Source organism: Theropithecus gelada, chromosome 6 (assembly GCF_003255815.1).
Source record: "Theropithecus gelada isolate Dixy chromosome 6, Tgel_1.0, whole genome shotgun sequence".
Classification (NCBI taxonomy): domain Eukaryota; kingdom Metazoa; phylum Chordata; class Mammalia; order Primates; family Cercopithecidae; genus Theropithecus; species Theropithecus gelada.
In genome coordinates, this window is record NC_037673.1 from 66,844,179 (window position 1) to 66,869,949 (window position 25,771).

General features: G+C 42.9%; 1 protein-coding gene across 3 annotated transcripts in view; it reads left to right on the forward strand.

Annotated features, from left to right (window-relative positions):
* Positions 1-23,669, forward strand: part of NAIP (NLR family apoptosis inhibitory protein) — a 54,208-nt gene extending 30,539 nt beyond the window's left edge. Inside the window, exons 10-17 of one of the 3 annotated variants that reach the window (XM_025387686.1) lie at positions 5,628-5,709; positions 7,002-7,059; positions 7,919-10,030; positions 12,020-12,187; positions 13,955-14,107; positions 15,073-15,159; positions 17,060-17,224; positions 21,839-23,669. In XM_025387686.1, coding sequence (XP_025243471.1) covers positions 5,628-5,709; positions 7,002-7,059; positions 7,919-10,030; positions 12,020-12,187; positions 13,955-14,107; positions 15,073-15,159; positions 17,060-17,224; positions 21,839-22,203 — 3,190 coding nt within the window. In that variant the 3' untranslated portion in view covers positions 22,204-23,669. The remainder of the gene's footprint in view (positions 1-5,627; positions 5,710-7,001; positions 7,060-7,918; positions 10,031-12,019; positions 12,188-13,954; positions 14,108-15,072; positions 15,160-17,059; positions 17,225-21,838) is intronic. The other 2 variants (XM_025387688.1, XM_025387687.1) reach the window with 2 other exon arrangements.
* The last annotated feature ends 2,102 nt before the right edge of the window (positions 23,670-25,771 follow it).

The window sequence follows — 25,771 nt, forward strand, 5'->3', positions numbered from 1 at the left end:
CATCCTCTTCCTCTTCATCTTCTCCTCCTCCTTTTCCTTCTTCTCCTCCTCCTCTTCCTTCTCCTCCTCCTTCTCCTCTCCTCCTCCTTCTCCTCTCCTCCTCCTTCTCCTCTCCTCCTCCTTCTCCTCCTCCTTCTCCTCCTTCTCCTTCTCCTTCTTCTTTTTCTTCTCCTTCTTCTTCTTCTTCCTCCTCCTCCTCCTCCACCAGACAGAGTTTCACTCTGTCACCCAGGCTAGAATGCAATGGCACCATCTCGGCTCACTGCAACCTCCACCTCCCTGCAACCTCCGTCTCCCAGGTTCAAGCGATTCTCCTGCCTCAGCCTCCCTGGTAGCTGGGATTACAGGCATGTGCCACCACGCCCGGCTAATTTTGTATTTTTAGTAGGGACGGGGTTTCTCTGTGTTGGTCAGGCTGGTCTGGAACTCCCAACCTCAGATGATCCATCCGCCTTTGCCTCCCAAAGTGCTGGATTACAAGCTTGAGCCACCACACCCGGCCATTGAGCTTATTTTCATATTTTCCTGCAAAATAGTCTTGTTCTTTCTCTTCAAGAGTGTGTCTTAGCAATTTTTTTGCCCTTTGGTCTTTCATATTCCAGAGAATATATTAAATATCCCAAGCAGGCATGGTAGTTCACACCTATAATCCCAGAACTTTGGGAGGCTGAGGTAGGAGGAGTGCACAAGGCTAGGAGTTTGAGACTGGCCTTTGCAACACAGCTAGACTCCATTTCTATAAAAAACATTTTAAAACAGGGTGTGGTAGCATGCATCTGTAGTCCCAGCTACCTGGGAGGCAGAGGCAGGAGAATCGCTTGAGCTCAGGAGTACAGGTTGCAATGAGCTATGATTGTGCCACTGGACTCCAGCCTGGGTGACAGAGTAAAACTTTGTCTCTAAAAAACAGAAATATCCCTCTTTATCCCTGATAGTATTTTTTAGGCCTTTATTAGTTTTTTTCATGTTACATCTTTTAGATCATTTTATTTTTAATCTCTCTGTGACTACATTTAAAGTGAATTCTTGTTTTTTCCTTTTCCTTTTTGTGGGTAACGGAGTCTCACTATGTTGCCTAGGCAGATCTCAAACTCCTGGGCTCAAGCTGTCCTCCCACCTCTGCCACCCTAAGTGTTGAGATTACAGGCATGAGCCACTGCACCCAGCCTTAAAGTGACTTCTTATAGGCAACAACACAGGTGGGGTCTTTTATTTTATTTTTTATTTTTTTATGAGACAGATTCTCGTTCTGTTGCCTGCGCTGGGTACAGTGGTGCAGTCTTGACTCACTGCAGCCTGGACCTCCCAAGCTCAAGCAATCCTCCCACCTCAGGCTTCTGAGTAGCTGGGACTATGGGCACTTGCCAGCATACTTGGCTAAGGTTGTTCATTTTTTTGTAGAGACAAGGTCTCACTATGTTGCCCAGTCTGATCGCAAACACCTAGCCACAAGCAATTCTCCTGCCTTGTCTTCCCAGAGTGCTGGGATTACACGTGTGAACCACTGAACCCAGCAGGTCTTGCTCTTTTTTTTGAGATGGAGGTGTGAGCCACCACATCCAGCCAGGTCTTGCTTTTTTAAGAGTCTGACAATAACTGCTTTCTAACTGGAATATTTAGAATGTTTAAATTTAATGCAATTATGAATATGGTTGGATTTAAACCATTTTACCATTTGCTTTCTATTTATTTCATCACTCCTTTGTTTTTCTTTTCCTGACTTTCTAGGGTTTAGGGTTTTTTTTTTTTTCTTTTTTCTACCCCCTCCTTGAGTATTTTTTTAGTAGTCCATCTTATTTCTGTCAGCTTATTAGCTATTCATCCTTATTTTACCTTTTTACTACTTGCTGTAGAGTTTACCATATGCCTATTTAACATATCACAGTCATCTTCAAAAAATATTATAACAGCCGGGCACAGTGGCTTATGCCTGTAATCCTGGTAATTTGGGAGGCTGAGGCAGGCAGATCACTTGAGGTCAGGAGTTCCAGAGCAACCTGGGCAACATGGCGAAACCCCGTCTGTTCTAAAAATACAAAAGTATTGGCTCGGTGTGGTGGCGCACACCTGTAATCCCAGCTACTCGGGAGACCGAGGCACGAGAATTGCTTGAACCCGGGAAGCAGAGGCTGCAGCAAGCTGAGATCGTGCCACTGCACTGCAGCCTGGGTGACACAGTGAGACTCTGTGTCAAAAAAATATATAACCTTGACATAAAATGTATGAACCATACAATAGTATATTTTCATTTCTCCCCTCTCATCCTCTGTGCTTTTGTCATACATTTCATTTCCATGTACTTTAATAAATATTACAATATAATGTTATATCTTTGCTTTAAACAATTTAAGTACATTTTTACAATGGAAAATGTCTTCCATTTTTACCCTGTTAGTTATCATTCCTGTACTATTCATTCCTTTGAGTAGAACCAAATTTCCATCTGCTATCATTTTCCTTTTAACTGATGTGCTTCCTTTCACTTTTTTTTTTTTTTTTTGAAATGGAGTCTTGTTCTGTCTCCCAGGCTGGAGTGCAGTGCCACAATCTTGGCTCACTGCAACCTCTGCCTCCCGGGTTCAAGTGATTCTCCTGCCTTAGCCTCCTGAGTAGCTGAGATTACAGGTGCCCACCACCATGCCAGGCTAATTGTTGTATTTTTAGTAGAGATAGAGTTTCACCATGTTGGCCAGGCTGGTCTTGAACTCCTGACCTCATGATCTGCCTGCCTCAGCTTCCCAAAGTGCTGGGATTACAGGGGTGAGCCACCGCGCCCGGTCCCTTTCACATTTTTTGTAGTGCAGTTGTGCTGGCAACTAACTTTATTTGGCATTTGTTTGTATGAGTAAGTTTATATTTTACCTTCCTTCATGGTTATTTTCCTTGATGGGCCTATTAAAATATTTTTTTTCTTTTGTAAGCCACTTCACCCCTCCCCTGTGGGTCTGTTTTTATTTGCCTCTACGTGGCTGACTTTGGATAGAAACATTAAAAGTTCTACTTGTTGTTTTTCTGAAGCTATGCTTCTATTTCTGGACTCATCGCCAAGTCACTTGAAGGCAATACAAATGAAGTATCTGGGCCAGATGCAGTGGCTCACGCCTGTAATCCCGGCACTTTGGGAAACTGAGGTGGGAGGATACCTCGAGCCTAGGAGTTCCAGGCCACCCTAAGCAACATAGTTAGACCCTGTTTCTACAAAAAAAAAAAAGAATTAGCCTGGCATGGTGGCACGTGCCTGTAGTCCCAGTTACTTCGGAGGCTGAGGTGGGAGGATCACTTGAGCCTGGGAGTTGGAGGCTACATTGATCCTTGATCGTGCCACTAGCCTCAAACCTGGCCAACAGAGTGAGATCTTGTATCAAAAAAAAAAAAAAAAAAAAAGTATCTCTTTGCTTTATTCCTGCTCTCCTGTGATTCTGCAGCATGGAATGGGCCACTGACTTACTCACATGTATAGTTCTCATCTGTCCATTTTAATAATTGCAACTAGGGATCTTTTTAAACTTTCTCTCTTGTTCTTTAAGCATACATCAAACCTGAGTTTACAGGGTATTTGCATCCTAGTTTCACGAGATTGGCAAATAGTTTTTAGAGAGTATGTTTGTGGCCATTCTTTTGTTTTGATACTGATGGAGAGTTTCTTTTTTAATTTTTTGTTTGTTTAAGACAGGGTCTTCCTCTGTCACCCAGGCTGGAGTGCAGTGATGCAGTCACGGCTCACTGTAGCCTCAGCCTCCTGGCCTCAAGCGATCTTCTTGCCTCAGCCCCCCAAGTAGCTAGGACTATACATACATGCCACCCCGCTAGCTAATTTTTAGAGGAGATCTCTCTATGTTGCACAGGTTGGTCTGGTCTTGAACTTCTGGCCTCAAGCGATCCTCCTACTTCGGCTTCCCCAAGTGCTGGGATTACAGGCATGAGCCATTGCACCTGGCAATGGAGTGGTTTGTGGTTGGTTGGTTTTTTTCTGTTTGTTTGTTTGTTTTTGAGACAGAGTTTCGCTCCTGTTGCCCAGACTGGAGTGCAATAGCGCAATCCTGGCTTACTTCAACTTCTGCCTCCTGGGTTCAAGCAGTTCTCCTGCCTCAGCTTCCCAAGTCGCTGGGATTACAGGCATCCACTACGATGCCTGGCTAATTTTTGTATTTTTAGTAGAGATGAGATTTCACCATGTTGGTCAGGCTGGTCTCAAACTCCTGACTTCAAGTGATCCACCCGCCTCAGCCTCCCAAAGTGCTGGGATTACAGGCATGAGCCACTATGCCCGGCCTTGTTTGTTTTTTTGTTTTGTTTTGTTTTGAGACAGAGTCTCACTCCATCACCCAGACTGGAGTGCAGTGGCACAATCTCGGCTCACTGTAACCTCCGCCTCCCGGGTTCAAGCCTGTAGTCCTAGCTACTTGGGAGGTTGGGGCACAAGAATCACTTGAACTGGTTAATTTTTGAATTTTCTTTTTAATAGAGACAGGGTTTTGCCATGTTGGCCAGGCTGGTCTCAAACTTGTGGCCTCAAGTGATCTGCCCGCCTTGGCCTCCCAAAGTGCTGGGATTACAGGCATGAACCACCTCACTCACAGAGTTTTTTTTTTTTTTTTGAGACGGAGTCTCGCTCTGTTGCCCAGGCTGGAGTGCTGTGGCCGGATCTCAGCTCACTGCAAGCTCCACCTCCCGGGTTCCCGCCATTCTCCTGTCTCAGCCTCCCGAGTAGCTGGGACTACAGGCGCCCGCCACCTCGCCCGGCTAGTTTTTTGTATTTTTTAGTAGAGACGGGGTTTCACCGTGTTAGCCAGGGTGGTCTCGATCTCCTGACCTTGTGATCCGCCCATCTCGGCCTCCCAAAGTGCTGGGATTACAGGCTTGAGCCACCGCGTCTGGCCACTCACAGTTTTTTGTTTTTTTTTTTTTAAATAAATTTTTATTTGAAATTATTTAGATTTACAGAAAAAGTGCAAAGTAATACAAAGAGTTCCTATATATTGCCATACCCAATTTACCCTAATGCTAACATCTTACACTAGCATGATATATTTGTCAAAATCATCAATGTACCAATTCATATACTGTACATTACTATTTACTAAAATCCAGATTTTATTTGGATTTCACCAGTTTTTCCACTAATGTGGTTTTTTGGTTCCAGAATTCATAGTTGGTTTTTTTTTTTTTTTTCTATTTTTGATTCTTTAAGTTCATTTTTCTTGGTTGCATGGAAAAGTGTTAAATATGCACTCATTCCACCAAATTCCCTTGATATCTTTACCATTACTTATAAACCATTTATGTTTCTCTTGCAGAGTGCCACAACCTAAATGCCTTATCTGATGACACTGACAGAGAAATCACTGGAAATAATAGTTTTGTACTTAATTCTTGTCACTAAAACTCTAATAGTGTTTTTAAAAACCTAAATACAAGGCCAGACGTGGTGACTCACACCTATAATCCCAGCACTTTGGGATGCCTAAGGAGGAAGATTGCTCAAGGCCAGAAGTTGGAAACCAGAACAGCCTGGGCAACATAGTGAGACCCTCTCTCTGACAAAACAAAACAAAACAACAAAAAAATCTAACACAAATACTTAAATGCATACAACTATTTTTATAACTTTTAACTTTTACACGTAGTTGTCCATTTCTCCAAAATATGAAGTCCCCTGTGGAAGTGATTCCAGACCTTCAGCGCCCTGGTGAAGTTTGTGAATTACCGGTAATGATCACCACCATCTTGTCTGTTTTAGTAGCACATGATCATGTAATTGAAAACTGTTTTGAACAGGAATGTCTCATCATAAATAAGTTAATAAATTCTACAAAAATCTACTAAACACCTATTATGTTCTAGGTACAGATTGGGGAAATCACAATAAACCAGTCAGGCACAATACCTAGCTTCGTGAAATGTATAGTCAGTCTCTTCTACTTTAAGGCCTAGACTCTTTTAGACTTTGTTGATTAGCATCCAGACTAAATGAATCATCTCTGGATCTTCATTTGGAGGGCAATAAGGCTGGATTTGCTACTTGGCCTTTTTAGGGGTTGAGAAGATGTTACTTTAACAAAAGCAAGTGCCCAAGAAAATCATAAACCCAGGTAATAGGCTGACCACTTTAAGCTGAGAAATCCTACATAGTTTTCTGGAATATAAGCCACTACTAATGTAATGCACACACATACCACCTTATTTTGAGGCTGTGTGTTAGGTATGTTATGTTTATCATCCCCCCACCCCACACACACAAACCCACTTGCTATTCACTTGATTCATTTTTTATGTGAATTGAAAAATGGTACTAAAGAAAAAAGTTTAGGGATATAGAAATAGCTTTTTTTTTTTTTTGGAGACGGAGTCTCACTGTGTCGCCCAGGCTGGAGTGCAGTGGCTGGATCTCAGCTCACTGCAAGCTCCGCCTCCCGGGTTTACGCCATTCTCCTGCCTCAGCCTCCCGAGTAGCTGGGACTACAGGCGCCCGCCACCTCGCCCAGCTAGTTTTTTGTATTTTTTAGTAGAGACGGGGTTTCACCGGGTTAGCCAGGATGGTCTCGATCTCCTGACCTCATGATCCACCCATCTCGGCCTCCCAAAGTGCTGGGATTACAGGCTTGAGCTACCGCGCCCGGCCAGAAATAGCTTATTTTTTAAGGAAGAAACATAACCTTTCTAAATCCCAGATGTGTAATATTGAAAATGTGGTTAACCAAGGACAGAGGGTACACCTAATGACTTTTGAGGATCCTTCTTGCTCTAGACACTATGATTCTCATCACTTGAATAGTATTCATCTATGGATTGTATCATATATGAACTACTGAGGAACACACACTCTTGCAGATATTTGCAGATTATTAATTGCTTTATATTTGGAGCACCCTTCCCTTCAGTCAGCATAAATATTTGAGGGTGGGCTGTGTTTAGAAGATGTTTAGTCCCCAGTGATTATAACATGATGCACCACCCTCCTATATAAATTTTGATTTAAGAAAGGATTTTATTTTCCAAAGGAAACCACAAGTGAAAGCCATCTTGAAGATTCAATAGCAGTTGATCCTATAGTGCCAGGTAAGAACTTTGAAGTAGCATGTAGGATTATATGTATGTGTAAATATGTTTGTATACAGGGCAGTTGCAAAAAAAGAGTATTTATAATTGTTCAAAGAGCTTCCAAAGAGGAACAGCATTTGCAACAGTGTCGTGTATGAGCAAAAGTCAAGGTTCTTGTGGCTTCTCCAGAGTGCAGGCAGGACCAAACTGATAGTAGGCAACGTGTCTCAGGTACAAGCAAACCAGTCCTTAGAAGCACCAATCAGCAAGCTTCTTTCCTGAGATTTTTATTTTTATTTATTTTATTTTATTTTATTTGAGACAGGGTCTTTGTCACCCAGGCTGGAATGCAATGGCAAGATCACGGCTCACCGCAGCCTCGACCTCCCAGGCTCAAGTGATCCTCCCATCTCAGCCTCCCCAGTAGCTGGGACCATAAGCATGTGCCACCACACCTGGCTAATTTTTGTATTTTTTGTAGAGACAAGGTTTTGCCATGTTGGCCAGGCTGGTCTTGAACTCCTAGGCTCAAGCAATTCACCTGCCTCGGCCTCCCAAAGTGCTGAGTCACTTTGCCTGGCCTCTTTCCTGAGATGTTTTAAATGGGAAACTATAGGATACCATGGTGCTTATGATAAGCACACATTATGTCTAGGTCCCTGTTTCAAGTGGGGCACTTTGGACACGTGCTTCCCACATTCTGATTTTGTGCCAAAACCTATGAGATGATCGCAATGTGGGAATCGTGGATGGCTGTGGAAAGTCCTAACACATTTGTAGTAGACAGGCAGAATCATGGAGTGAAAAGGGCATGGTGTTGAGACTGAGGGAGATGTGACTATGCATCCCCGTTGTTTCCCCTTTCTTTTCTCTACAGAAGTGGCACAGGGTGAAGCCCAGTGGTTTCAAGAGGCGAAGAATCTGAATGAGCAGCTGAGAGCAGCTTATACCAGCGCCAGTTTCCGCCACATGTCTTTGCTTGATATCTCTTCCGATCTGGCCACGGACCACTTGCTGGGCTGTGATCTGTCCATGGCTTCAAAACACATCAGCAAACCTGTGCAGGAGCCCCTGGTGCTGCCTGAGGTTTTTGCCAGCTTGAACTCTGTCATGTGTGTGGAGGGTGAAGCTGGAAGTGGAAAGACGGTTCTCCTGAAGAAAATAGCTTTTCTGTGGGCGTCTGGATGCTGTCCCCTGTTAAACAGGTTCCAGCTGGTTTTCTACCTCTCCCTTAGTTCCACCAGACCAGATCAGGGGCTGGTCAGTATCATCTGTGACCAACTCCTAGAGAAAGAAGTATCTGTTACTGAAATGTGCATGAGAAACATCCTCCAGCAGTTGAAGAATCAGGTCTTATTCCTTTTAGATGACTACAAAGAAATATGTTCAGTCCCTCAAGTCATAGGAAAACTGATTCAAAAAAACCACTTGTCACGGACCTGCCTATTGATTGCTGTCCGTACAGACAGGGCCAGGGACATCCGCCGATACCTAGAGACGATTCTAGAGATCAAAGCATTTCCCTTTTATAATACTATCTTTATATTACGGAAACTCTTTTCACATAATATGACTCGTCTGCAAAAGTTTATGATTTACTTTGGAAAGAACGGAAGTTTGCAGAAGATTCAGAAAACTCCTCTCTTTGTGGCGGCGGTCTGTGCTCATTGGTTTCAGTATCCTTTTGACCCATCCTTTTATGATGTGGCTGTTTTCAAATCCTATATGGAACGCCTTTTCTTAAGGAACAAAGTGGCAGCTGAACTTCTCAAAGCAACTGTATCCTCCTGTGGTGAGCTGGCCTTGAAAGGGTTTTTTTCATGTTGCTTTGAGTTTAATGATGATGATCTCACAGAAGCAGGGGTTGATGAAGATGAAGATCTAACCATGTGCTTGATGAGCAAATTTACAGCCCAGAGACTAAGACCATCCTACCAGTTTTTAAGTCCTGCCTTCCAAGAATTTCTTGCGGGGATGAGGCTGATAGAACTCCTGGATTCAGATAGGCAGGAACATCAAAATTTGGGACTGTATTATTTGACACAAATCAACTCACCCATGATGACTGTAAGCGCCTACAACAATTTTTTGAACTATGTCTCCAGCCTCCCTTCAACAAAAGCAGGGCCCAAAATTGTGTCTCATTTGCTCCATTTAGTGGATAACAAAGAGTCATTGGAGAATATATCTGAGAATGATGACTACTTAAAGCACCAGCCAGAAATTTCACTGAAGATGCAGATAATTAGGGGATTGTGGCAAATGTGTCCACAAGCTTACTTTTCAATGGTTTCAGAACATTTACTGGTTCTTGCCCTGCAAATTGCTTATCAAAGCAACACTGTTGCTGCGTGTTCTCCATTTGTTTTGCAATTCCTTCAAGGGAGAACACTGACTTTGAAAGTACTTAACTTACAGTACTTTTTCGACCACCCAGAAAGCTTGTCATTGCTGAGGAGCATCCACGTCTCGATAAATGGCAAGAAGACATCACCCAGATTCGATTCTTCAGTCCTAGAAGCATGTTTGGACAAATCACAGGCACCAACTATAGATCAGGACTATGCTTCTGCCTTTGAACCTATGAATGAATGGGAGCAAAATTTAGCTGAAAAAGAGAATAACGTAAAGAGCTATATGGCTATCCAGCGCACGGCACCACCAGACCTTAGTACTGGCTATTGGAAACTTTCTCCAAAGCAGTACAAGATTCCTTGTCTGGAAGTCCATGTGAATGATATTGATGCTGTAGACCAGGAGATGCTTGAGATTCTACTGACAGTTTTCTCAGCTTCACAGCGCATCGAACTCCATTTAAACCACTGCGGAGGCTTTATTGAAAGCATCCGCCCAGCTCTTGAGCTGTCTAAGGCCTCTGTCACCAAGTGCTCCATAAGCAAATTGGAACTCAGCGCAGCCGAAGAGGAACTGCTTCTCACCCTGCCTTCCCTGGAATCTCTTGAAATCTCAGGGACAATCCAGTCACAAGGTATACCTGTATATATTTTGGATGACTATTCTGATGTGTAATTTCTTTTTCTTACTTTAAGTGGTTGAAAACTTCTGAGGCCATGAAAGCATGAATGCTTATTGACAGAATAGATATAAAATAAACCTTCACTAATGTTTTTTTGACAGTAGCATGAATTAGTGAAAAGTCCCTGAATAATTGAATGGTTTTCAAATAACTTAGATAAAATGAATAAAATATTTATATTAAATTATTGAAGGGGCCGGGCGCCGTGGCTCATGCCTATAATCCTAGCACTTTGGGAGGCCGAGACGGGCGGATCACAAGTTAGGAGATCGAGACCACCCTGGATAACACAGTGAAACCCCGTCTCTACTAAAAATACAAAAAAATTAGCCGGGCGTGGTGGTGGGCACCTGTAGTCCCAGCTACTCGGGAGGCTGAGGCAGGAGAATGGCATGAACCCGGGAGGCGAAGCTTGCAGTGAGCCGAGATTGTGTCACTGCACTCCAGCCTGGGCGACAGAGCGAGACTGTCTCAAAAATAAATAAATAAATTATTGAAGGCTCTTAATAAAGACATGAATTATTTGTTATTACTAAAAGAATTAGCTATATGTGAGATGATGTTTAGAAATTACCTTCACCCTAGCTGCCTAAAGGAAGAAAGACCTATAGTCCCTGGGAAATAAATAAATTAATGGGAAATAACATCTTCACCTATTTGTGTCTTAACTCCTCTAAGCACTATTTGATAGTTTTCAGTGTAGACTTTACCCATCTTTCATTAAATTTATTCCTAGATACTCATATCTTTTGAATGTATTGTAAATGTCATTACAAATATGTTTTCATTTTCTAATTGTTGCTAGTATTGCTTTGGTCTTCAGCAGTTTGACTGTTACCTGCCTAGGTGGGCTTTGCTTTTTATATATCTTGCTTGAGGTACACTGAACTTTCTTGGGATGTGTGGGTTGACATTTACCAAATTTAGAAAATTTTTCATCTTTTTTCAAGTACTTTTTTCTTATGGTAAAATACACGTAACAAAACTTACATTTGAATCATTTTAAGTGTACAACTCGGTGGCATTAAGTGCATTCACTATGTTGTACAACCATCACCACTATCCATCTCCAGAACCTTTTCATCATCCCAGACTCTACCCATTAAACAATAAATCTCCGGGCCGGGTGCGGTGGCTCACGCCTGTAATCCCAGCACTTTGGGAGGTTGAGGAGGGTGGATCGCCTGAGCTCAGGAGTTAGAGACCACGTCTCTACTAAAATACAAAAAATTAGCTTGGCATGGTGGCATGTACCTGTAGTTCCAGTTACTCGGGAGGCTGAGGCATGAGAATCACTTAAGCCTGGGAGGCGGAGGTTGCAGTGAGCCCAGATCACGCCACTGCACTCCAGCTTGGGCTACCTAGTGAGGCTCCATCTCAAAAAAAAATAATAATAAAAATAAAAAAATCTTCCCTCCCACCAGCCCCTGATAACTTCTCTTCTGTTTTCTGTCTGTATGAATTTGCCTATTATCTAGATATTGCAACCTCCGTCTCCCAGGTTTACATGATTCTCCTGCCTCAGCCTCCTGAGTAGCTGGGATTACAGATGCACACCACCACACCCAGCTGATTTTTTTTTGTATTTTTAGTAGAGACAGGATTTCACTATGTTGGCCAGACTGGTCTCGAACTCCTGACCTCATCACCTGCCCACCTCAGCCTCCGAAAGTGCTGGGATTACAGGCGTGAGCCACCACGCCTGGCCGAAATGCTATATTTCTGTGAGTCTAAAGAGTAGCACAGGGCTTCCCACACAGTACGTAATCAGTAAATGCTGCAAACAGCAATATCTCCATATGTGTACTCTGTAAAAAAAATGTTTTATGGTATGTGGAAGGTTTGCATGTGAAAATAGCTGGATGAATCAAAATGACAGTTTTAAAATGTCCATTCAGAACTCTTTAGATTAATAATGGGAAACTGTGTGCTGTTTTCCAGACCAAATCTTTCCTAATCTGGATAAGTTCCTGTGCCTGAAAGAACTGTCAGTGGATCTGAAGGGCAACATAAATGTTTTTTCAGTCATTCCTGAAGAATTTCCAAACTTCCACCATATGGAGAAATTATTGATTCAAATTTCAGCTGACTGTGATCCTTCCAAACTAGGTAAGGATGGCACTTTAATATGCTTGTTTTTTACATCGGTTGGAAAAGCTACTTGGCCAATAATTTACTTAAGAGTTAAAGTTCCTGTGGTTCTAAGGGTGTAGCCTGTATCCATGGTAAATTGTGAGGAATAGCACTCTTTCTCATTAAGAAAGCAGAGCGCTATTTGTAATTATTGAGCCTTTACTACACACTAGGAAGTGTCCTAAGCACTTCACAAATATTAACTCAGTCTTCATACTCACTCTATGAAGTAAAGTACTATTACTAATGCTCTTTTGTAGCTGGGAAAACTGAGACATAAAGAGATTAAGTAATTTGTAATATCCAGCTAAGGAAATGTAGATCTGTGACTCAAATAGAGGAATATTGACTCTAAAATCTGAGTTTCTTAATCCCTAATATAGGCCGGGTATGATGGCTCACGCCTGTAATCCCACCACTTTAGGAGACCGAGAAGGGCAGATCACTTGAAGTCAGGAGTTCGAGACCAGCCTGACCAACATGGTGAAACCTTGTCTCTATTAAAAATGCAAAAATTAGCTGGCATGGTGGCATATGCCTGTAATCCCAGCTACTTGAGAAGCTGAGGCAGGAGAATTGCCTGAACCCGGGAGGCAGAGATTGCAGTGTGAGCCGAGATTGCGCCATCGTACTCCAGCCTGGGGAACAACAGCGAAACTTGTGTGTGTGTGTGTGTGTGTGTGTGTGTGTGTGTGTGTGTGTACGTATATACATCGAAGCTGGAGGTGGTAGTTATATTTGTCAGCAATTTTTGCAACAAATTTAGGTTTTGCTTCAGAGTTGTCATTCCTTTTATGTTTCTTTTTCTTTCTTTTTTTTTTTTTTTTTGAGATAGAGTCTCACTCTGTCGCCCAGGCTGGAGTGCAGTGGCACCGTGTTGGCTCACTGCAACCTCCGTTTCCTGGGTTCAAGCAATTCTCCTGCCTCAGTCTCCCAAGTAGCTGGGATTACAGGCATCAACCACCAAGCCTGGCTAATTTTTTAATATTTTTAGTAGAGACGGGGTTTCACCATATTGGCCAGGCCAGTCTCAAACTCCTGACCTCAGGTGATCCGCCCGCCTCGGCCTCCCAAAGTGCTAGGATTACAGTATTCTTTGTGTAGTATTCTTTTTTTTTTTTTTTTTTTTTTTGAGACGCAGTCTTGCTCTGTTGTCCAGGCTGGAGTTTGGTGGCACGATCTCGGCTCACTGTAACCTCTGCCTCCTGGGTTCAAGTGATTCTCCTACCTCAGCCTCCTGAGTAGTTGGGATTACAGGCGCCTGCCACCCACGCCCGGCAAATGTTTGTATTTTTAGTAGAGACAGGGTTTCACCATGTTGGTCAGGCTGGTCTCGAACTCCTGAGCTCAGGTGATCCACCCGCCTCGGCCTCCCAAAGTGCTGGGATTACAGGCGTGAGCCACCGCACCTGGCCTCTTTGTACAGTATTCTTATTGTGCAAATGTCATGTACAAACTTAGAGTTATTAGATGTTAAAGCTGAAGGTGATGCTACTGAGTCAATGCCTGTATTTTATAGAAGAGAAAACTGTTATCCAAAGAGGGTCAATAATGTGTCAAAATTCACATCAGTTGTTAGTTGCAGAACCTGAACCCAAGTCCAGTGACCTGATTCTTAGATCATGACATCGTGGTAGCTGGTTTTAAGTCAGTATTACTGAAACAAAATAATAAACTACTTGGCTAATTTTGATAGAAATTTGCAGTATTTTCTAATTTCTGAAAATCCTCGATCTTTTACAGTAAAATTGATTCAAAATTCTCCAAACCTTCATGTTTTCCATCTGAAGTGTAACTTCTTTTCGGATTTTGAGTCTCTCATGACTGTACTTGCTTCCTGTAAGAAACTCACAGAAATTAAGTTTTCGGGCTCATTTTTTGAAGCCGTCCCATTTGGTAAGAGTTATATTATTACAATTGTGGTTTAAGATGTTTCTATGGACACAGAGTCATATTAACCACTCTTTAAAAAGAGCCATATTTTAAGGCTGGGTGTGGTGACTCATGCCTGTAATCCCAGCACTTTGGGAAGCTGAGGCAGGAGGCTCGCTTGAGGTCAGGGGTTTGAGACCAGTCTGGGCAACATAACAAGTCCTCCATCTCTGAAAAGTTTTTAAAAAATCAGTTGGGCACAGTGGTACCTGTAATCCCAGCTACTAGGGAAGAAGGCAGGAAGATTCCTTGAGCCCAGAAGGTTGAGGTTGCAGCGAGCTGTGATGGTACCAGTGCACTCCAGCCTTGGTGACAGAGACCTTGTCTCTTTAAGAAAAGAAAGAAAAAAAGAGAAAAATTGTTTCTTAAATAATAAAGTATATGTGTTTCCAGAATTTTCTTTTTTACCTTTAAGTTCAGTTGGATTTGAAATTTCTAGGCCGGGCGCGGTGGCTCAAGCCTGTAATCCCAGCACTTTGGGAGGCCGAGACGGGCGGATCACGAGGTCAGGAGATCGAGACCATCCTGGCTAACACGGTGAAACCCCATCTCTATTAAATACAAAAAAACTAGCCGGGCGAGGTGGCGGGCGCCTGTGGTCCCAGCTACTTGGGAGGCTGAGGCCGGAGAATGGCGTGAACCCGGGAGGCGGAGCTTGCAGTGAGCTGAGATCCGGCCACTGCACTCCAGCCTGGGTGACAGAGCGAGACTCCGTCTCAAAAAAAAAAAAAAAAAGAAATTTCTAGAATTTTAATGACATTTCTAGTTATCAGAATTATTTTCTGAGCAAAAATTTGTTTTATCTACTTAGTCATATGAATTCAATCCGAATTATTACATTAATTTCTAATTTCTTCATTTTAAAGATGTTACGCTTTGCTGTGAGAGATGTAGCGAACATAACTAAATTTTTATTTTCCCTTTCATAGTTGCCATTTTGCCAAATTTTATTTCTCTGAAGATATTAAATCTTGCAGGCCAGCACTTTCCTGATGAGGAAACATCGGAAAAATTTGGTATGTTTACAAAATAGTGCTTTTTACGTACTCTTATTCTCTTTCTGCCCAGAATCCTTTTTCTCCTATTTTTAGTTAGCCACAAGGAAGTAAGATATGTATTAGCTACCCTTGCTACTAGAACGAAGCGATAGTGATGCTCAATTTCTGCCCACCAAATGCCTTCACTATAGTTTTACCTCCAGACTTGATCTCATTCAAAGCAGAATGACTTCTTAGAGTACATATTTGGTCATTATAGCACTATGCAATTTCATTGTCAGGTATCTGTTCCAAATATAAGACCTCATAGTTTCAAAAGTTACTAGAATATAAGTAAAAATCTATCTTTTAAGGTTAAGAAAACTCAATATGTGAAACCCTATGTTTCATAAAATGATAGCTATAGAATTTAAATACTTTTTGATTTTTCAAAAATGATTATGAAAGTAATGTATGCTCATCGAAAATATTCTAACAGGAAAAAAAAATAAAGTGAGGCAGTGGAGACAGGAACTGTAGAGCTGTGCTATTCAAAGTGCTTCTCAAACATAAGCATGCATAAAGATTGCCAGGATCCTCCTCTTCTCTTCCCTTCCTTTGGAGGTAGCTAGGTGGGTGGGGGCTGAGGTGGCAGAGGTAGGATCAGGGCCAAGGGGATGGCTGGCATACATCACAGGTTGATTAAGCAAATAATACTGTGAGTATAGCCAGGTGCAGTGGCTCATGCCTGTAATCCCAGCACTTTGGGAGGCCGAAGTGGGTGGATCACCTGAGGTCAGGAGTTCAAGACCAGCCTGGCCAACATGGTGAAACCCCGTCTCTACTAAAAAATACAAAAATTTGCTGGGCGTGGGGGCACATGCCTGTAGTCCCAGCTACTTGGGAGGCTGAGGCAGGAGAATCTCTCAAACCTGGGAGGCAGAGATTGCAGTGAGCCAAGATCAGGCCAGTGTACTCTAGCCTGGGTGACAGAGCAAGACTCCATCTCAAAAACAAACATACAAACAAAGAAACAAAACAGTGAGTATAACGAGAGCCACATTTCCTCACAGTTGGAAAAGGAATTTACTAATACTGAAAGGTGAGGCTAGAACGAGCTTCGAGGTATTGGATTAGAATTGGAAATATTGGTCTGGCCTCATGGTTTTTTAACCTATGAACATACATAAATAGATACCTCTGTATATATACACTGATCTCCACATGTCTGTAGATACACACATACATATTTCTCAGTTCAGTCAATGGAGAGACTAGAAGGTACTGCAGTAATAATGAACACACCAAGTGCCTAGATACTGATTTCTAAATCCTGTCCTTCCTTAAAGGAACCAGGGTCCTTGCAAAATTGGCTGATTCAAGAACTGAGACAGGGAAAGAAAATAAGCCTGGGACATCAATATATTTCCATGCGTGAGGCCTCAGAAGTTAACTTTCTAATGATCAAATGATCTATAGTGTGCCATGCTAGGAAGGAGTCAAAGTGAAAAGGAAGGTTCTAAGAGTGGTGGACTGTGAGGCTTTAGGGCTGGGAGGCTGGTGCAGAATCACTGAGGATGACAGTGGGAGGTGGAATGGGAAAGGAGGTGGCTGAAGGCATTGCAGAGCTAGGAAAGGAAACTGCAGGTCAGGAAAAGCTTCATTCTAAATGAGGAAATGGAGATTTAACTGGCAGCCTGGACTTCAGTGCAGGAGAGATTGGTTGGTAGGGGGTGGTGGAGGAATTGTCTGGAGGAGCCAGGAAGACGAAAGCATGTGCCGGCCCTTCTCTTGCCCTGGGAGAGCAAGAGGAATGGCCTCTTTGCTACATGGAGTTTCCTGGACTGTGCATGATGTTTAGACCATGCATGATTTTCAGATTACTGTTGCACAGGAACAAAAAGTACAAAGAGAATAGCTTTTTGGTCTTTTCTGACAGCCTACATTTTAGGTTCTCTTAGTAACCTGGAAGAATTGATCCTTCCTACTGGGGATGCAATTTATCAAGTGGCCAAACTGATCATCCAGCAGTGTCAGCAGCTTCATTGTCTCCGAGTCCTCTCATTTTTCCAGACGTTGAATGACGACAGCGTGGTGGAAATTGGTGAGCTAGTGTTTCAGCTTGCATGGAAGCCAGTGGTATAGCCAAGCTTTCTGCTGCAACATGTCTATATAAACATTTGTCCCTCTAGACATTTTCAACCCACTTCCTCATTTTCACTATCATACTGTCCCTTCTAGTGTCCTTCTTGGATTTAGGCGCATTCTGGTCAGATTTGGAAGTACAAAAAGGTCTCCCATTTGTGGATATACAAGCCCTCAAATCTGTGTTCTTGTCACCTGGTGTTTCAGACACCTGGTCACATACCCTCCTAAGTACTCCTTTTTAAAACTGAAGATGAATACACACACAGGAGAGTACAAAAATCATATATGTACTGCTCACTGAATTTTCTTTTCTTTTTTTCTTTTTTTTTGAGACGGCGTTTCGCTCGTTGCCCAGGCTGGAGTGCAATGGCATGATCTCAGGTCACTGCAACCTCTGCCTCCTGGGTTCAAGCGATTCTCCTGCCTCAGCCTCCCAAGTATCTGGGATTACAGGTGCCTGCCACCACACCCGGCTAGTGTTTGTATTTTTAGTAAACACAGGGTTTCACCATGTTGGCCAGGCTAGTCTCGAACTCCTGACCTCACGTGATCCGCCCTCCTTGACCTCCCAAAGTGCTGGGATTACAGGCATGAGCCACCGTGCCCAGCCTAGAAAGGTCTTTTACTTTGCTTTTGAAATATATTTTTTTCAGTGAGTATAGACTTCTATTTTTGGCACGTATTTTCTCTCACATCTCTAGCTTCCATAGTATCTTTTGTTTCGGCGGCTGTCGTCTTTTTGTTGTGCTCTTGAAGGTGAGGTATCTTTTCCCCCTCCTTTGGTGGCTTTTAAGATTATTTCCTTTGTTTTCTTTTGTGGCAGTTGCTATGAACTTGTGTACCCCCCAGAATCCATGTGTTGAAGCCCTAACCCCCAATGTGTTTGTATCTGGAGATAGAACATTTTAGGGCATTTTGTGATGGCCACCTGAGCAGACAACAGCAGCAGGTGCACGCTAATGTGTCCTGGTGGGTTTTCTTTGTATTTACTCTGCTTGTGGTTTCTAGAACTGATTGGCTCTGTGCTTGATGTCTTTTATCGGTTTTGGGAAGTTCTTGGCCAATATGCATATAGCTTCTGCCCGGTTCTTCTCCTCCATTCTTTCTCTGCTCTTTTTGCATATAGCAGAATGACTCAACCTAATTTGGAACCAGGGGAGCCCTTTTTTAGGAACTGAGATTTTCTTTTTCTTTTGTTTTTTTTGAGGCAGAGTCTTGCTCTGTCGCCCAGGCTGGAGTGCAGCGGCGGGATCTCGGCTCACTGCAACCTCAGCCTCCTGGGTTCAAGCGATTCTCCTGCCTCAGCCTCCTGAGTAGCTGGGACTACAGGCGTACACCACCACACCCAGCTAATTTTTGTACTTTTAGTAGAGACGGGGTTTCGTCATGTTATCTAGGCTGGTCTCAAACTCCTGACCTCAAGTAATCTGCCCACCTCAGCCTCCCAAAGTGCTGGGATTCCAGGCATGAGCCGCGGTGCCTGGCCTGAGGAATTGAGATTTCTGTCGAGACCTGAAGGAAGAATGACCCAGACATAGTTGGTAGAGGAGGGATTGAGACATCATTTCAAACAGAGGTAATCACTTAGGTCACAGCCTGGAGTTAAAGAGAACCAGATGTATTTGAAGAACTTGGGGGAAAAAAAGGAATATGTGGAGCAAAAGGCAGGAGTGAGTTGTCAGAAAAAGACTGGAGAGGAAAGTCAAAGCCCAAATGGAGAGGCTTTGCTGGGTGTGTTACAAGGGCTGGATCTCATTTTCTTACTGCTCAGCACTGTTATGTTATGTTATCTAAAAAAAAAAAACCTAAAAACCAATGACAACTTACAGCCTTTTTTCTTAAAGGCCTTGTTTCTTCCTCCTTATGAGGAAGAATTTAATGACATTAAATTTTATGGTCTCTCTCATCCTCATTTACTATAAATTATTTGTGTTTTATTCTTCTCACTACATTAGGTCAAAGCCTTCCTTAGAACTTGACTCTCACACAGATCTCTTGAGCCAGTAACCCCTGTCCCTCTCCCTCCTGACAGCGGGTGTTTTCTCTTCCCAGCACCCAGCAGAGTATGCCTGGCCCACAGTGGGAACTCAATAAATATCTGTTGACTGAACAAAGCAAGCTTACTTTTCTGTAGCTTCTTCTGAGGGACAGCTGAGAGGCCACTGTTTGCCAGTAGTCAGTAATGCTTAAACTTTACCTGTGGGAGACAGCATTCAGACACATCACGGAACTGGCTAACCACACAATAGGAAGTGGACGTTATGCTGAAACAGGGGAAAGAAGGGAATGCATGTGGAAGACCTGAGTCTGTCTTCAAGTCCCTCCAGAAGTGTCCTTCATGTGGGGGAATGAGAAATATCTCTTGAATGTTACTGAAGATACCTATTCAGGACATAGCTGAAGACATTTTCTCAGTACCTCTGTTCTTTAACCTCAGTCAAGCTACAGTCATAGATTCTAGATTGAAACCAAACTTAACCTTTGCCCAAGTTAGAAAAAAAAATGAGGTTTAGCAATTAAAAACAAAGCTGGGCATAGTGGCTCATGCCTGTAATCCCAACATGCTGGGAGGCCAAGACAGAAGGACTGCTTGAGGCCAGGAGTTTGAGACAAGATTGGGCAATATAGCAAGACCTTATCTCCATAAAAAATTGAAAAAATTAGCCAAGCATGGTGGCTAGTCCTGAGTAGCTAGGACTCAGGAGGCTGAGGCGGGAGGATTGCCTGAGCCCAGAAATTCTAGGCTGCAGTGAGTTATAACTGAACCATTGCAACTCCAGCCCAGGCAACCAAGTGATACCCTGTCTCAAAAAAAAAAATTTTTGGCCGGGCGCGGTGGCTCAACCCTGTAATCCCAGCACTTTGGGAGGCCGAGGCGGGTGGATCACGAGGTCAGGAGATCAAGACCATCCTGGCTAACATGGTGAAACCCTGTCTCTACTAAAAATACAAAAAAAAACTAGCCGGGCGGGGTGGCGGGCGCCTGTAGTCTCAGCTACTTGGAGGCTGAGGCAGGAGAATGGCGTAAACCCGGGAGGCGGAGCTTGCAGTGAGCCGAGATCGCGCCACTGCACTCCAGCCTGGGCGACAGAGCGAGACTCCGTCTCAAAAAAAAAAAAAAAAAAAAAAAAAAAAAAAAAATTTTTTTTTAAACCCCAAAACGAAACAACAAAAACTCTGCTCGGTACCCATTCCAAAGTCTAGTCAACCTGTGTTCATTGAGAACACAGGGTGTGCCCAGCTTCCGTTTCCTTCAGAGGCTTTCGTCTCAAACAGGAGGGTCCCTTCTGGGCAACAGAAATAGGGCATAGCAGTAGACAGTCAGATGACATGGCTTTAGGAATGTCACACCCCCTTCTCTATAAAAGGGGAAGACATAGTTGCCACAATTTCTGAAGTCCCTTGTAATTTAGTCTGGATTTTTCTTTTTCGTTTGTGTTTTTTTGTTTTGTTCTGTTTTTCTGTTTTGTTTTTTTAGACGGAGTCTTGCTCTGTCACCCAGGCTGGAGTGCAGTAGTGGGATCTCGGCTCACTGCAACCTCTACCTCCCAGGTTCAAACTGATTCTCCTGCCTCAGCCTCCCGAGCAGCTGAGATTACAGGCATGTGCCACCATATCCGGCTGATTCTTGTATTTTTAGTAGAGACGGGGTTTCACCATGTTGGCCAGGCTGGTCTCAAACTCCTGACTTCAAGTGATCCACCCACCTCGGCCTCCCAAAGTGCTGGGATTACAGGCGTGAGCCAGTGTGACCGGCCAACTTAGTCTGGTTTGTAGGCACGATGTGACCTCCTGTGAGACCAAAAGAGAAGCTCATATTTGTCCAGGATGGAGAAACTCTCAGCACAATGGCGTCGGTGCTTTAAGACTTGGCTGTACTTCTTTGGTTTCTGCTTCTCCCTTATATTTTTGCCAGGTGCTTCTTTATTAACCCATCAGCTCTTTGAGTTTTTTAAGGAGATATTTTTAAAATATTACATTAAGCTGGGCACAGTGACATGTGCTTGTAATCCCAGCTACTTGGGAAGCTGAGGCAGGAGGATCACTTGAGTCCAGGAGTTTGAGACCAGCCTGTGATGGCCAGGCGCAGTGGCTCACACCTGTAATCCCAGCACTTTGGAAGGCCGAAGCAGGTGGATCACAAGGTCAGGCGATCGAGACCATCCCGGCTAACATGGTGAAACCCCACCTCTACTAAAAATACAAAAAATTAGCTTGGCATGGTGGTGGGCGCCTGTAGTCCCAGCTACTCTGGAGGCTGAGGCAGGAGAATGGCGTGAACCTGGGAGGCAGAGGTTGCAGTGAGCCGAGATTGCACCACTGCACTCCAGCCTGGGTGACAGAGCAAGACTCCATCTCAAAAAAAAAAAAAAAAAAAGGGAAAAAGAAAAAGAAAAAGAGACCCACCTGTGTTAACCCAGCAAGACCACATTTCAAAAAACAAAATTATATTGAGCACTTCCTACTAGTAGTGGTGGTGGGAGAGGAGGCTGGTTAAAATAACCTAGTCCACCATTATTGAAATGGAAGTCCTTATGATTCTATTTTCATAAATATTTTGTTTTTGTAGCCAAAGTAGCAATCAATGGAGGTTTCCAGAAACTTGAGAACTTAAATCTTTCAATCAATCACAAGATTACAGAGGAAGGATACAGAAATTTCTTTCGAGCACTGGACAACATGCCAAACTTGCAGGAGTTGAACATCTGCAGGCATTTCACAGAGTGTATCAAAGCTCAGGCCACAACAGTCAAGTCTTTGAGTCAATGTGTGTTACGACTGCCAAGCCTCATTAGACTGAACATGTTAAGTTGGCTCTTGGATGCAGATGATATTGCATTGCTTAATGTCATGAAAGAAAGACATCCTCAATCTAAGTACTTAACTATTCTCCAGAAATGGATATTGCCGTTCTCTCCAATCATTCAGAAATAAAAGATTCAGCTAAAAACTGCTGAATCAATAATTTGTCTTGTGGCACATTGAGGATGTAAAAAAAGCTGTTCAATTAATGCTAAAAACCAACTTATCCAAAATTATTTTATTAAATATTGCATACAAAAGAAAATGTGTAAGGCTCGCTAAAAAACAGAACAAAACAAAACAAAAAACAGTCCTGCATACTCACCACCAAGCTCAAGAAATAAATCATCACCAATACCTTTGAGGTCCCTGAAAAATCCACCCCAGCTAAAGGTAAACCCTTCAATCAAGTTGATACAGCTAACACTCTATTGTCCATGGTCAACAGGGAAGGGGTTGGGGACAGGTCTGCCAATCTATCTAAAAGCCACAATATGGAAGAAGTGTTCAATTTATATAATAAATGGCTAACTTAATGGTTGAATCGGTTTCATACATGGATGAAATGAGTTTAACACAGGATCCACATGAATCTTCTGTGGGTCAAGAGATATTCCTTAAGCCTTGCAGAACCTGTTTTCTACATTGAACTAGCTTTGGTACAGTAGAATTAACTTACTTTCCCTTTATCCACTGCCAGTGTAAAGAGGAAACAGGGGTTAGGGAAAAATGACTTTATTCCAGAGGCTTTTCAGAGTTCAACATATGCTATAATTTAGAATTTTCTTATGAATCCACTCTCCTTGGGTAGAAAATATTTTATCTCTAGTGATTTCATAATATTATTTCCATATCATAGTATTTCATAGTATTATATTTGATATGAGTGTCTATATCAATGTCAGTGTCCAGAATTTCATTCCTACCAGTTAAGTAGTTTTCTGAATGGCCAGAAGACCATTCTAAATTCATGATACTACTATAAGTTGGTAAACAACCATACTTTTATCCTCATTTTTATTTTTAGTAAGAAAAAACTCAATTCTCCTCCCCTTGCCCAAGTATGAAATATAGGGACAGTATGTATGGTGTGGTCTCATTTGTTTAGAAAACCACTTATGACTGAGTGCAGTGGCTCACACCTGTAATCCCAGCACTTTGGGAGGCTGAGGCGGGCGAATCATTTAAGGTCAGGAATTTGAGACCAGCCTGGCCAGCATGGTGAAACCCCATCTCTACTAAAAATACAAAAACTAGCCAGGTGTGGTGGCACATGCCTGTAGTCCCAGTCACTAGGGCAGCTGAGATGCAAGACTTGCTTGAACCCGGGAGGCAGAGGTTGCAGTGAGCTGAGATGGCGCCACTGCATTCCAGCCTGGGCAACAGAGTGACACCCTGTCTCAAAACAAAAAACAAAAAACAAAACCACTTACATTTCTAGCTACATTAAGAATTTCTGAATATGTTAATGAGCTTGTGGTAACCGTTTATCATATCAGAAAGTATATGTATACCAAAACATGTTGAACATCCATGTTGTACAACTGAAATATACATAATTTTAATTTGTTAATTATACCTAAATAAAACTGGAAAAATATTCTGGAAGGATGTATCTAAAAATGTTAATAGTGGGTACCTCTAGGAAGTGGGCCTGGAAGCCATTTTTAGTTTTCACTCTCTCCCTTTCTGTATCGCTTTTTGTTTTACTAGTGCCTGCATTATTTTTCTATTTAAAACAAAAATAAATCTAGTTTAGCACTAAAACATTAACTGGAGCTACCTCTGGAGGGCAAGAGTACTAGAAGGTGGGATGGATAGTCTTCTTGCTTGTCTGATTTTATATGTAATACCTTTGTAATTAGAAAGGTTGTTAAGCATTATATCTGAATCCAGTCAGGAGAGAGAAACCACACAGCAATTTGAATGGGGAAAGTTTAATATACAGATGCTCGGCCGGATGCAGTGGCTCACGCCTGTAATTCCAGGGAGGCCAAGGTGGGCAGATTACTTGAGGTCAGGAGTTTGAGACCAGCCTGGCCAACATGGTGAAATCCTGTCTCTACTAACAATACAAAAAAAATTAAAAAAAAAAAATAGCCAGGCATGGTGGTGTGCAACTGTAGTCCCAGCTACTTGGGAGGCTGAGGCAGGAGAATTGCTTGAACCCAGGAGGTGGAGGTTGCAGTGAGCCGAAATTGTGCCACTGCACTCCAGCCTGGGTGACAGAGCAAGACTCCATTTCAAAAAAACTAAAAATAAAATAAAAATATACAGATGCTCCTCAACTTACAACAGGGTTATATCCTGAAAAACCCATTGTAAGTAAAAATATCGTACGTCAGGCATTTAATACACCTAAACTACCGAACATCATAATACATGAAAAACTCTTAAGATTCCATGCAAATTATTTGTTCAGAGCTTCTTCTAAGGGCTTTTAGTTCAAGCAGGGGTCAGTAAAGTATGGCCCTGGACTGTCCAGCCCTCAAGCTAAGAATGGTTTTCACATTTTTTAAAGCAACAGAGACTATCAGTGGCCTACAAAGCTAAAATATTTACTCTGTTCTTTTTTTTTTTTTTTTTTTTTTTTTTTGAGACGGAGTCTTGCTCTGTGCCCCAGGCTGGAGTGCAGTGGCGCGATCTCGGCTCACTGCAAGCTCCGCCCCGCCGGGTTCACGCCATTCTCCTGCCTCAGCCTCCCAAGTAGCTGGGACTACAGGCGCCCGCCACCTCGCCCGGCTAATTTTCTTGTATTTTTAGTACAGATGGGGTTTCACTGTGTTAGCCAGGATGGTCTCAATCTCCTGACCTCGTGATCCGCCCGTCTCGGCCTCCCAAAGTGCTGGGATTACAGGCTTGAGCCACCGCGCCCGGCCTTACTCTGTTCTTTTACAGAAAATGAACTACTTTTATGACAAAATACTTTTGAATCATAAGCTCATCACATCCTTTATTCTAGTTTACATCAGTCTTCATAGGACTCCCAAGTCATCCCTCATTGACCCAACACCTGTCCTCATGGTTGTAAGCCTTCCCTCCCTTCCTCCATCCATCTCTTCCTGTCTCCCTTTCTCTTTCCCTCTCTCCCTTCCTTCCTTTTCTTTCTTTGATAAAGAAAAGAGGTTTAGATGACTCACGGTTCTGCAGGCTTCACAGGAAGTATGGTGCTGGCATCTGCTCGGCTTTTAGGGAGGCCTCAGGAACTTAAAATCATGGTGGAAGGTGAGCACACATGTCACATGACAAAAGCAGAAACAAGTGAGAGACAGTGGGGGCGCAGGTTCCATACACTTTTAAATGACCAGATCTCATGAGAACTCAGTATCAACACAAAGATAACACCAAGCCATGAGGGATTTGCCTCCATGATCCAAACACCTCCCACCATGCCCCATCTCCAACACTGGGGACACAATTCAACATGAGTAGAGACAAATATCCAAACCATATCATTCCACCTCTGGCCCCTCCCAAGTCTTATGTCCTTTTCACATTGCAAAATACAACCATGCCTTCCCAACAGTCCCCCAAAGTCTTAACTCATTCCAGCATTAACTCAGAAGTCCAAAGTCTCATCTGAGACAAGGCAAATCCCTTCCACCTATGAGCCTATAAAATAAAAAACAAATTATTTACTTCTAACATACAGTAAGGGTTCAGGGGTTGGGGAAATATTTCCATTCCAAAACGGAAAAAT